The 12,499-nt window shown below is 46.8% G+C and overlaps 1 protein-coding gene across 4 annotated transcripts in view; it reads right to left on the reverse strand.

Annotated features, from left to right (window-relative positions):
- CCDC50 (coiled-coil domain containing 50) overlaps window positions 1–7,360 on the reverse strand; it is a 28,028-nt gene extending 20,668 nt beyond the window's left edge. The window contains exons 1-4 of one of the 4 annotated variants that reach the window (XM_009334086.1): window positions 7,257–7,360; window positions 6,734–6,796; window positions 5,273–5,402; window positions 314–404 (exon numbers count right to left, since the gene is read on the reverse strand). In XM_009334086.1, the coding sequence (XP_009332361.1) occupies window positions 314–404; window positions 5,273–5,402; window positions 6,734–6,796; window positions 7,257–7,305 (333 nt within the window). In that variant the 5' untranslated portion in view covers window positions 7,306–7,360. Of the gene's footprint in view, window positions 1–313; window positions 405–5,272; window positions 5,403–6,733; window positions 6,797–6,904; window positions 6,924–6,988; window positions 7,014–7,182; window positions 7,202–7,256 lie in introns of those variants that run through there. The other 3 variants (XM_009334089.1, XM_009334090.1, XM_009334088.1) reach the window with 3 other exon arrangements.
- Between the last annotated feature and the right edge of the window lie 5,139 nt (window positions 7,361–12,499).

A 12,499-nucleotide genomic window follows, 5' to 3' on the forward strand; every position in this document is an offset into this window, starting at 1 on the left:
ATCCTAAACTGGCCCAAAAAATTCCCCTCCCTACACCAGGGCAATGAACCCCTCAACAAGACCCACCTATTACTTACCCTCTTCATTAGCAAGGCCACTGGCATCAACAACCCTTGTGACCCTTGAGCATGAGGACTATGACTGTATCTTATTCCTGTAACAGGACCCCCCTGAAATCTCTGCGCGCACCGAGACCTGTGATGACCAGGACTGACACCATGCAAGCCAACTCCTGTGGCTAATGACCAAGAAATGCCTGCACTGAAAGGGCTGCTACAAATAGCGCTGCCATCCCTGAAGCTTTAAAGGTTACCTCATCTTTTTCCTCTTGCCTGCGGCGCTGCTCCGCTTCAAATACCAGCTTCACTTGGATTTCCTGAGCGATCTCGCAGTCCTGTCGTTCTCTAGAAGGCAAGGAGACAAGGATTATAGGCAGCTAAAGTCACAGGCATCAGTCAGCCTGGAGAAAGAGATAAAAGAGCTAAAGAACCCATCTGATTTATACAGAAGAATTATTACTCAGTATTAATGCAGAGCCTATGAATCCTCACCAGGGACCAGAACTCCCTGTAATTACTGCTGGCCAAATTTAGAAAAGAGCTCCCAAAACATTCACAAAGTATAAAGCAAGAGAAAACAGATTCATAGGCAGTTTGCTAAGAAAGGAGGTAGGAACCGTAAGATAGGGCAGGCCAAGGCAGTCTCTGCAAACAGTCTAATTCTGCTGAGGAGGTTTTGTACATGTGGTGCCAAAGGAGGGCTTTAGGGGTACGGTTAATGCAGGCATTTCCGGGAAGTGGTGTTCATGTGAAAGCCAAGAAGGAGAAAGTGCAGAAATGCTGACGGCAAAAGACAGTACGTAGGCCAGCCAGAGCCTGAAGGTGACAGTTCAGTAATGAATGAGAAATGCTGCTGAGGTGGGACGAGACACAAAAGCAGAACCGGTGCCAAGAGGCAAGAATGCAACATGCGTCAAAACGAGGGGTGAGGGAGCCATCGTCACAGTGCCAGTGCGGATGCAGGAACAACGTAAGATTGCACTAACTGGGGACAAAGAGATACCAGAGTAACCGAGACATGAAATGAGAGTTTCGTCTGTGTGGATAGACCGGGAAAGCCGTGTTTCAGGGACGTCATACAAGAAAGCATCTGCAAGAATTTCGCCATACTCAGCCACGCACCCTGATGCCTCTGGCAAACAGGCTGGAACAATGGCCAGGGGTTCCTCAGGGCAACCCAGCAAAGGGCTGGGGGATTTGAGAAGAAAGAGTAAGAGCCCTTTTTTCCAGCACTGTTGAAACTGAGCCAAAGACTAGCTCTGAACAGATCAGAAAAATCAAGTCTAAGCTGTCTCTGCAACTGAGACTACTGAAAGGTAAGTCATAGAAGGAGATGAGAATGGGAACAGCAAGAGGCAGGGCTTGCTTTATTAGAATACAGTCTTTTGAAGAATACGCTGGCAATTATCAGATGGGTGATGGGAGGACTACCAAGAGCATATTATGGAAGTCAAGCAAATATTTCAAAAGAAGCAGGTTCAGCTGTGTCAAAGTTGTGCTGTGTGGGCTGGAGCAACTAGTTCTAGGCTTGAGCAAGGATCAGGGCATAAGTGACCTAGCAAACTTGGAGGCAAAGGACTGGAAGAGAGTCTAGGACGTGAGCAGAGGAAATTAAAATAATAAGTGCAGACAAGCACTTTTGGTAGCAAAACAGAGAAATGGCATGACTGGAGCAGTCAGTGGCACCACAGAGCCTTCTTTTATAGAAAGTGAAGAAGAATGAAAGAAACAGAAAGAGTGGATATGTGGCTTAGGGTGGGAAGGAAGGACACTGCAACAAGAAGAGAATTTAGAGGACAGATGCCACCAAGAAACAACTGATCTGTCATAGGGAAGGAAAAGGAACACGCAGCAAGAGGGAAAAGAAGCTTCTTTATTTCTGTCAACTGCTCCTTGGAAGGAGACCTGCAACTGGGTACAGCACGTTATTTATATGAACCCCAAGTACACATGAACCGAAGTCAGTGTCACAACATGACATTTTCCTTCCCCTTCCCAGACCACCACGCTCACAAACACTTCTGCATATTCATAAATTGACCCACGTCTAGAGACATCCCAGAAGGCACCCATGAATTTTAGTGTTTGTAGGGCTGGAGTTATCAATAGGTCAAACAACTTCAGACATCAGTTTCTTTCATCCAGGTAATAAATCCTGGCATTTTGTGTGTGCACCTATGTGTGTTTCACTTGAGACCAGGGAGAGACCTGTTCAAAGGCACATGAGCTCACATGGCAGCAAATCTTGTTCTTGAACCTGCCATATAAAAAGGGACCTTGGCAAACCTGGTACCAGCAGGGAACCACAGTCCCCAGCAAACCAATAGCTGAATATGCAAAACCTGGGGACCAGTCTGTCAATGGGCCTAAGACAGTGGATCCCTTACGACGCCAGTCTCAGAGGACATGAATCCAGGTAGAAAATAAGTTAGAAAGGTCAGACATATCAAGGCATTGCACGTCTCCAGTTCCCCCGGCACCTGTGAGCAGAGCTAAGGTGCCAAGTTCATCAGCACCAACTCACTTGCTAAATGCTTAAAATACATCTTACTGCAGACAAACAGGAGACAGAAACAGCTAGTAGTCTTTCAGAGCCAAGGCAACAAGGTCATTGCCTCTCTATTCACAGCAAAGAACACTAGAAGTAACGCAAAAGCAGATGCATTTTCTTGTTCCTGATGACATGCATCTTGGAATACACCGTATCAATCTCTAAGAACCACTGAACAGCAACAGAGGATTAAATTTGGGATTTTATTGCTCAGTGGTAATTAAATACTGAGACTTGATTAGTTAATCAACATAAGCCACTGTTTCAACTTGACTGAGCATAAGAAAATAGGTTAAAGAACTTTGACAGCTCTTCTTATCCTTCAATTTCTTTAGTGTGAATTCAAGTGCTCATCAGTCCCAGAAATCAGCCAGAGCAACATAAACGTCACCATCCCTGAACATCATACCTAGGTGTCCTTCATTCCTGGGCAGCCAGGAGTGGTAGAGTTTTCCTGACACTCCTAAATCAGTTTAGGAGAAAGAGAAAAAAGAGTGATCAGAAAGCTCCAATTCACATTGGCTGTAGCAACTAATTGTTGCCAAATGAGGAGAAAAAAAAAAAGGATTTAAGGGAACCATTCAAAGGAACTGTTCACATTAGTGTAACAGAACCATCACAGCACTGGGAGCAAAACAAGGAAAAAAGCATATTTTCACGGTATTTGACAGTTATTTTAGCAACCTTGCTACTATGCTTGGCAATGTGCAGGCTGCTCAGCTAGATGTGAGAGATGCTTTCAAAGAAGCATGAAAATAAGGTTTGATGCTTCCCTGAATTCTTAAGAAGAGAAGTTATCTCTATTCTCTCATTTATCTTCACAAAGTGCTTCTGAGACAATCTAGGATTTGAAAGACAGAAGAAAGTCCATAAATTTGAAGAGCTTTTTTTATGTTCCCTGTTTCTAAAGACCACCCAGTTCTGCCCCTTTACTCCTCCCATAACCTTGGAGTGTCAAACTGTCCTAGACGATACAGAAAGCAACAGCAGCAAGGATCATTTTGTTGCCAGAACACGCTGATCTTGCACGAGGAAGAGACAGTGGGAACGTACAGAGAATTAAGGAAGAAAAAGATCCAATTACAAAAGGATGCCTCCAACTTTTTTCTCTATTTTGCAGAAGAGCTCATGCTTTCAGGAGCAGAACTGCTGCTGACACAACATTTTGCATCAGCAGTTCTGCCTGTAACTTGGCTCACAAAGTTCGTAAATCCCACTTTACAGAGTCCTACAACAAGAAAATTGTTTGCAGTTCCCAGCAAGTAACAGAAAGGAATCATCTCTGCCATACAAAATTAATTTTTATGTTGTCATTCACATGCTCACATCTCTAATTGGTAACGAAGACAAAGCTATTGAAAGAAAGCACAGACTTGAGATACACACATATATCCACCCAATGCTGCCTGAGTATGCTGGGAACATTGAGAACAGTGGCTGATTTGTCACGCCCCAGCTTCAAATCTTTTATGAGCAGCTCCTTTGAAGCCAGTCCTGTATCTCACACATCTGCAATACAGCGCTCTTCTACTCTGTCGCTGCCTCTGCCAGATGAGCCACCCAGGGTTTGTGATCCACCACCAACTGTACCTGGTGGGTGGCATCACAGAGCACGACACAAGCCAGGAGGCAGCACAGCCGCTGGGAGATGCGCCCTGCCTTGCAGACCCTGCATTTGCAGGGAGCCCCGTTAGAAAGCAAGCTCCTGTCTCTCATCATCGGGGTCTGACTGGAGCCCTCTCGGGAGCCCTCTCACACGACCCATTCATTACATCTCACACATTGCAAGAGACTGGGAGGGGGAGGGTGCAGGGGGACAAAAAAAAAAAAAGGAAAAGCATCAGTGTCAACTCTAGATTGGAAAGTACAGTTTGTTTTGCCCTGCGCTGCCATGTTTCATTTCTACACCAGCTCCACAGCCTAAAAGCCATGGCACGCAGAAAGCCAAATCACAGGCCACAAGGTTAGATCTGGGGTGTGGGGCCTGAGCAAACCTGCAGAGCAAACTGGATCACTCATTAAACATTCTCCCATAGTTGCTGCAGAAGTCAGTGACTGTAAGAGAAGGCCTGTCCCCCAACACCCATCTCCACCAAGTGACCCTGGGGCAGCAGCTCCTCCTCCCGGGTCACTTCACACTGGAGTACCTGCAAGCGCAAGCAGGGGCTTTCAGCTGTTCAGTGCAGCAGGACACCAAAAAGCATTGCACCCAGCTCCTCAAAAGCACTCATCAGGCACAACGCACACATGCCAATATCTGCAATTTCCACAAGAGAGAATTCACTGTAACACTGTTTATTTCTGTGGTGCTGTTTCTTCTTTCTCAGACTTTAGCCAGGGACAAGATCAACGCAAATGGCCAAGTTAGCTCACTTTGCCAACAGGCAGCAGAACAAGAAGGCTCCTTCCCGTGGTCTGGCAACAGAATCCAAGCCAGGACAGGCTCCAGGGCCACCTACTCCCATCCTGTCCTCACTACTCTGTGCCAGAGCCTAGTATCAATACTTTCATGGCATCAGATAGCCAAAGGAAAAAGGAAACAAGAGCAAAAGGCTGATCAACCTGAACCCCACGTACTGTCAATCAACTCAAATCAAAGCAGCCGATTTCAGTGCTCTGACCAAATGAGACTAGCATTTCAACAGTTCCATCCCAAACTCACAAGTCTTTTCGGTGTTTCTGGATTTGAGCACGTGCTTTCAGATCCTCCTCTTCTTGCAGTTGCTTGGCCACCTGCAAGTCATGTTGCACCAGACGATTACGCTGAACGTTTGTTGCCAAGTGATGCTCAACTGGAAAGAAACAGACAAGAACCCCCAAATCAGCCTGCAGAACTTCATGGTGTGAACAAGACAAAGTAAGTGGGAGGGAGATTCCAGGCCAGAAAGGAAGACAGTTCTTGGCAGGAAAACATCACGTAACATCTCTAAAGGTGGGGAAGTCCTGAACTGAAATTACACTAGCAGCTTGAGATTGCCTCATTTCAGCACTGAGGGGGCTGTATACATGTGTCTGTTACCAAAACAAGATCTGCATATCTTAATTGCATCCAGATTTATACAGAATTTTTTAGGCTTTGAATTTCATATTCTGGCCACAGGAAATTACTCTAGATTAATAAAGTGGGGCTGGAAGGGACCACCAGAGGCCAGTGAGGATGAGTTGAACCTAAACCACTTCTGATGGATGCTTCCCTAATTTGTTCTCAAGAACCTCTAGAGGAGGAAAGTCCTCTCGCTCTCAACAAAATCGGTTCCAGAATCTCACTACTTTTATATTTAGCAACAGAGCAACCAAGTACTGCAGTGAGTCCTTTACCATACATGGATACTGCCTGCAAGAAAAGATAGCTACATGAGCTGCAGCTGAGAGCCAGCTTCAATTCAGTGGTCTCAGGTTCCAGCAGCAAGGGCACAACTTCAGCACAAGTTGCACGCTTGGTGGAGTAGCTGGAACAGCTTTAGCACCTAGTACTGGTAGATACCAATTGTCTTGGCAGCCGGCAAAGCAGAACAGATAGGCCACCACACCTGAAACTGCAATACAAACATACCCCAAGTAACAGATAAGAATGTTAAAAAAAAAAATTACCAGTCACTTTGAAGTTCCTGGCTGTACTTTTTTTTCCTCCTTTTTAAACCCTACAGTGTACAGCTGCCCTACCTCAAATGTCTTAAAAGGAAGCCTCCTTTCAAAAGGCAGGCACTAGCAATTTGGAAATAAGTAAATAAACAGAACTCTTCTGGTTGCACCTCAGGTCAGCCTATAAAACTTGAAGCTTCCAAAATTGCTAGTCATTTCTAAAAACCTTGCACAGCAACAAAACCTCAAATGTGCTCCCACATGCAATTTTATCATAAATGGCATAAACAAACTCAACTCTAAAAGGAGAGCACAAAATTGAAACATGAAATGCAACTATCTCTAGGGTACAATGTGAGCTGGGGCAGAACGCAGAGCAGTGTTACAGGACAGTGAAGATAGTAATAATACTCCATACTCCAATAAAAAGAATAAAAATGAAATAAAAGCAGGGAGGATTTTTCTTAGCAAAACCAAACAAAGCCAGGTATCTGTTGGGACAAATTTGCTTCAGTTTGTTCCAAAGATCATTGCTACTTACTCTCTTGCTCCTGTAAGTTATGGGCCAAGGTATGATCTTCCAGAACAGCGAAGTCTCGACACACTGGACAGGGAAACAAAGCCGAGAGAATTAGCATCAGGAGGAGAAAAAAAAAAAGCCTCAGAAGAGCCATGGGGGTCAAGGGAGCATGCGTGCAGAGAGACTTCTGACACATTTGCTTTCTACCAGCCAAGGTCTGGACTTGTAGGTTTTTCCCCCCCTCTGCGCTTGTGGCTATTTCTGCACGTACTTAACTTTTTTGTCCACGTTTGCGTAACAAGCCTTCTCCACTCTTCCCTCCACCTCCACTTCTTTAGTTTAAGACCAGAATTGCCCGCACCACCACTGGATCAGACCTTGTATACAAAACCCTGTCTTCCAACCAGATTTATACCAATGCCCACGCTTAGCATGTTCAACTAAAACCAAGGTCAAGCATTTGTGCTTACTATGACTTTCTTTGCCAGGTTAAAGAGTCTGAGAATAGTATTTTCTCCGTACAAAGATACATGCACACTGTCACCTCTGCGGAGCTGAGCAGACTGAGCTCCACAGCTCTCGCTGCAAGGCATTCATACCGGCTCAGGAATCATTTTACAGTTGTCTCCTGTAAGCTGCATTGACTTTTTCAAGCGCAGATGCTGGATTTGTACCTAGAACCCAGATATGGGATCAACCACAGTGTTACCGGCAGGGATAAGCACACCTTCTTAAAAAGATGCTGAAAACGACCCGGAGACAAGCTAAATGGGAAAGGGACAAGCTCCCTTAGGCACCAGTCTGAAAGGAGCGGATTTTTGCCAATGCCTATCACTTTCGCACTTGAACTTTCAAAGGAATGCTCTACCCACACTGTAGAAAAATACCAGGGTTTATTTTTAACTTATGATAGGCAGCGGGGCAACAAAACACAAGTCACATACATACTGGGACAGGGACACACACACACACACACACTATCTGGTTCAGCCTTTTGGTGGTAGGTACACATCAGCTTCTCAGTGAACCAAGGACAAACTGTGACCTATGCCCCCAAACTGCAGGATGGGGCCCCGCTCCGCACATCTGCCATACACGGGGTTCCCGTCTGCTTCAAGGGGAGTTTAAGGCATGGGCACTGAAAAATTTACACTAGAGAGGTCTGTCACTTGTTTTGCCCTCAATGTGACAAGCTAAGCAGCTTAACAGGACCCGAAAGGGGAATAGCTCCCATTTGAAACGTACAGCACAAAGCAGAGAACTACAAGGTGCTTCTGAAGCTGCAGAGGGAGGTACAAACCCCTGCTGCTGCGCTCCATAGGCTTCCTGTGGGGAAGACCAAGGTTTCTCTTTAGCAAAGCACAGCGACAGCCTAGAAGAGAAACTGAAAATAACCCCAAAACCCCCAGAACGTACCAAAACTACAAGGGGAATTTATGAGGAACCCGCTTATGAAATGGTTCAGAGTCAGAGAAGATAAAACACTTCCATCACCACAAAGGGTGAAAAATACTACAAGGAAACGAGAAGGCAGACGCGTCTTCCCAAGCCACAGTACCACAAAGCCTTCCCTCTTCTCGCGTTGACGCATATGCTCCGCTAGAGAAGCATCAAGATGTTCCTCTGCACCCAGGTATCTTCACAAAATATCTAGAAGAGTTTCTAGTTATGCGTACTAAGAGGTCAGATAAACGCTTTATGCTTTATCGCATTCAGCAGAATTTTTGGTTGAGTCTTTCTGCATTGGAGGGTGTTTTACAGATGACAAAAGCTCCTAACAGCTAGACCAGCACTTCAGGAAAGGAGAGTGACAAGCTGCAGGGTGGAGATGAGGGCAAAGATTACGGTTATACGATCCCATAGTGACTCACTTTAAGCATGTACAATTCTGGATGGTGCAATTAAGGTTTTTTTTGTTGCAACTTCTTTTGAAAAAGAAGAGAGGATACAAAACACTAAATAGCACTGAAACACTTCCAGCAGGCATTTGTGTATAAATAAACACTGCCTTCAGCCACAGATCTGGAAAAGCCACAGCTGAGTTGCAGGCAGTAGTGCTATTCACAGGTGACATACCCAGGGTGCTTGGTGGTCATTAACACAAGTTTTTATGGGATAGGGCAAGGGGATCTTGCCCACAGAGACTTCATTTCTGTGGTCCCTAACACTACTTCAGCTTCATAGCACGATTGTGGAACAACCACCTTCTGCTTACAACAAGCATCATCTGGCCTGCTGGAAAGGCACATCCAACCTGGAGGTTTGAGCCCTGCTATCAGTTCAGAGCTAAGCCAAGACACTTCAATACAGAGCCACAAACAGTCTGCCCCGATCTAGGGCTGTGCTTTTACCACCACGTATTCAAGAAGCAGCACTTGCTCCTGACAGTTAAAAAAAAAAAGGGGGAGGGGGGGAGGGAAGTGTTATTTTTAACTGCAATAGGTCTCTGAGCAAGTCCACTGCACAGCTGCCTGAACAGCTGTACTAGCAAGACAAGGCAGGCAGCACAGGAGCGAGGATGAACATTTCAGAGCTGTATATTTTTTTGCATAAAGATTGCTGCTGTAAGAAATGCTTATGAAACGGCATCCCAGCCTTCCCAACTCCTTTCTGCACAGGCTCATACACTGCTCTGACCCCCGTGGTATTCGAGCTCTGCCTTGTCAGTCAGGGTGCTGCTGGTGCTGGCAGACCTTTGCTCCATCCTCCCCAGAGAGGCACACGTGCAGAGGAGGACTTTAGGTTTTTTTTACTCCATTCTAGCCACACCCAGACACACTTCTCTGTTTGGGAAGAAACATGTTGACAGAAGCGTGCTTGGCATACAGGCAATAAAGTGGGAGGGCCGTGGTAGAACACCGCTGCTCTTCTCTTGACAGTCTTGCACCAGCCCCAAAAAAGTCTCATCTCCTCCAGTTTCCTTCATTCCCTCAACATCGCAATGATTGTTTAACCCTTTTTTGATTGATGGGCCACGAAAAACTTCCTAAAGAAAGCATGGGATCCTTAAATAAAAAGGCCAAGTGCATATACTGTTGCGTTGTATAGGTGGGCCTGCTTCTTCTAGCTGCTCCTCCAGAGGTCTGTTGGAAGTAGTTCATGGGACTCCAAAGTTAAACAAACAGGGACAAAGCAAGTGGGGACAACACCCTGGGACGAGCCACCAAGTTGCAGGGCCTAGACGCAAATACAGGGGCTGGGTCTTAAAACAGTGATGATTATCGCATCAAGGTCCAGTACAGAGAGAGGGAAACTGGATGGCTATTCATGATGTACACACTGGAAGCTCTCAAGTGTCTGGGCTCCACAGTGCCCCCATCTCACAGAGGACACCTCGCAGAGGAGGCTGGCAGGGCAGCAGCAAGCCTTGGGTTTGCTCACATGTTTGGATTCATTTGTGCACTGCTGAAGAAGCCACTTGGCTGCGTATACACTCCATTAAGCTGCTCTTACAAACCCACGAACGGACAGCTCGAGCACACAGCCCTCGCTTTGTGCTGCTGAAGCTGCTGGCAGGGCAGACAGCACAAGAAGACCTTTCGTCACTGTCAGAAACTCGGCTGGGCTGGCTGCCTCTAACTCATCTGAGCACATTATTCCCAAGCCCCATCAGCCCGAGAACAATGTGCAAAGGAAGATGAGAACATCCCATGACAAACACAATGAAGTGCTGTCAGCCAGCCAGGTGGCAAGAGATGGGGACACCTGCAACTCCCTAGCAAGTCTGGGGGCGATGGCAAGTGCAGAGCACTCCCTCAAGGCTAGACCCAGCGCCCATGGCACTGAGTCAAGCATGACCGCAGCTGCAAGCGAGGCCAGGGATGGAGGGTTGGTTTCCTTGAAGACATGCATCCAACAATGAGGCAACTACAAAATAACTGGAGATGTGGACCAGCCAGGCATGGTCTGAAATGAAGGTTCATCAGCACTAGTCCTCGTCCCCTGCCCAGTCTCAGCATGGCCCCAGCACACTCATTACCAGGTATTACATCCACTGAGTTTGTGCTGAGAAATAGGATGGCCCCAATAACAGAGTGACTCACAATTCCTCCTCTCCAAGAGGCTTCCTATTTAAGGGGAAAAGAAATCTGTTTCCTTATTCCCTAACTGTATGCCTAAAAAATGAAAGGCGAGATTAATGTTATGTTCACTGCTGCGAATTAACTTGACTTCCCATCTCCAGGCCCTGGCTGTGAGCCATCAGACAGTCAAACAAGCAGCAGGGGTGCAGTCGCAGCAGCTACAATTGGCAAGTCCAGTGAAGCGTGAAACATTAACAACAGGTTTACCGTAGTCTGATTAAGCCAATCTGCCTTGGCACAGCAGGGAGCAGGCCTGGGATATGCACTTCTGGCACAGCTGTCAATGAAAGAAATGCCAGCCCAGGAATCCCAGCTGCTGCCACAGTCAGCAGAGGTGCCAGCAGGGGAGGACGAGGGCAGAAGCATGGCTGGAAGCATCATCCTTTGCAGCAGTGGTGCAAAATCCATGCAGCGGCATGAAAGAGGGAGCTTGCTTGCTTGAGGGATCCTGAAGACCCTCTCTGCAAGCTCCAAGCACAGGTGGTCTCCACTGGTAGGAGTTCACCCCAAAAATATGCCTTTCTAAGCATCAGTGCATCTGAGGGGCTCTTGCAAGCATGGTTGCAAGCCCTGCCTTTATGGCGGAGATAAGAATGTCTCTAGGTACAACAACTTGGCAAAATTTCACAGAATAACCTTTTCGTTTTTATATTCTGCCACCTGCCCCACTAGTTTTCTCCAGCATTACCTCAGCTCCATAGATCGGCATTTCTAACAGATTGCGTCAAAGAGAGTGAGGTAACCACAACAGAGGAGCAAAGGCAGCCTTAGATGTTGCTAGCAATACTTCGGTGTGTGACAAAGTAGGTAACATCCAGGAATGGGCAGCGTGAATGTCCACTGTCTCTACAAGAGGTCAAGCCCCACTGGCTTCTCAAGGCTTACAGCAAAACACCCCCTCAGTTCTGCCTGAAGTCTTAGACGGTGTTTTAACATCCACTGAAGGGCCCAAGGGCCCCCTTGGTTCATGTGGCCCATATGCTGTGCTCTGGGACATCGGCCAGTTCAGTGACCCAGGGACCACACATGCATGCTCCAAGCATTTCCTTTTGGGTCTTAAAAAAAAACCCTTTCTTGCTCCCCACCCCCTCCACTCACATTTTCCCATCAGCATCATGCGCTGGATAATTCACAAAATAAACTAGAAGGTGTGAGTCATGCTTAGTTTGGAGCATCTGCAGTTTACGAATCCTGAACTGAAGGACAGGAGGGAGAGGAAAGACAAAAGTAACACAGGAAAAAACAGTTTCATCAGCTAAAAATCACTTTTTAGGGCCTACAGAGCTGACAAATTAAGTGGCAAGCAGCAAGTGCAGCCTGTTACAAGCCAGCAGTCACAGGAAGATGCTGAGTTATGAAGATCCCTGCAGATTAGAAAGCAAGCTGGGACCTCACAGAGACTCTTACCAGCACGGACTGGTCAGGCCACTCCAAGCCAGGTAAGTCCTCCAAAACCTGCAGATCGTTTCCTTGAAACAAAGCCAACATGACCAAGCAGCCACCCAGCTGGAGGTGAGAGGCTACCCAGAGGGCAGTTTCCAGAGGAAACATGCAGCTGGGATGTTTCCTTCTCACCCCCTGCAAAGCTGCTCTGCCAGATACACGGCCTGGCCCCAGCGTTTCTCATTTCTGTCCTGCCTCTGCCATCGCACCAGGAGGTTCCTGAGCTCCTGCTACCACGCGCGGGCGCCAACGGAGGCTGGTC

This window comes from Pygoscelis adeliae, unplaced genomic scaffold (genome assembly GCF_000699105.1).
Source record: "Pygoscelis adeliae isolate BGI_AS28 unplaced genomic scaffold, ASM69910v1 Scaffold161, whole genome shotgun sequence".
Lineage (NCBI taxonomy): Eukaryota > Metazoa > Chordata > Aves > Sphenisciformes > Spheniscidae > Pygoscelis > Pygoscelis adeliae.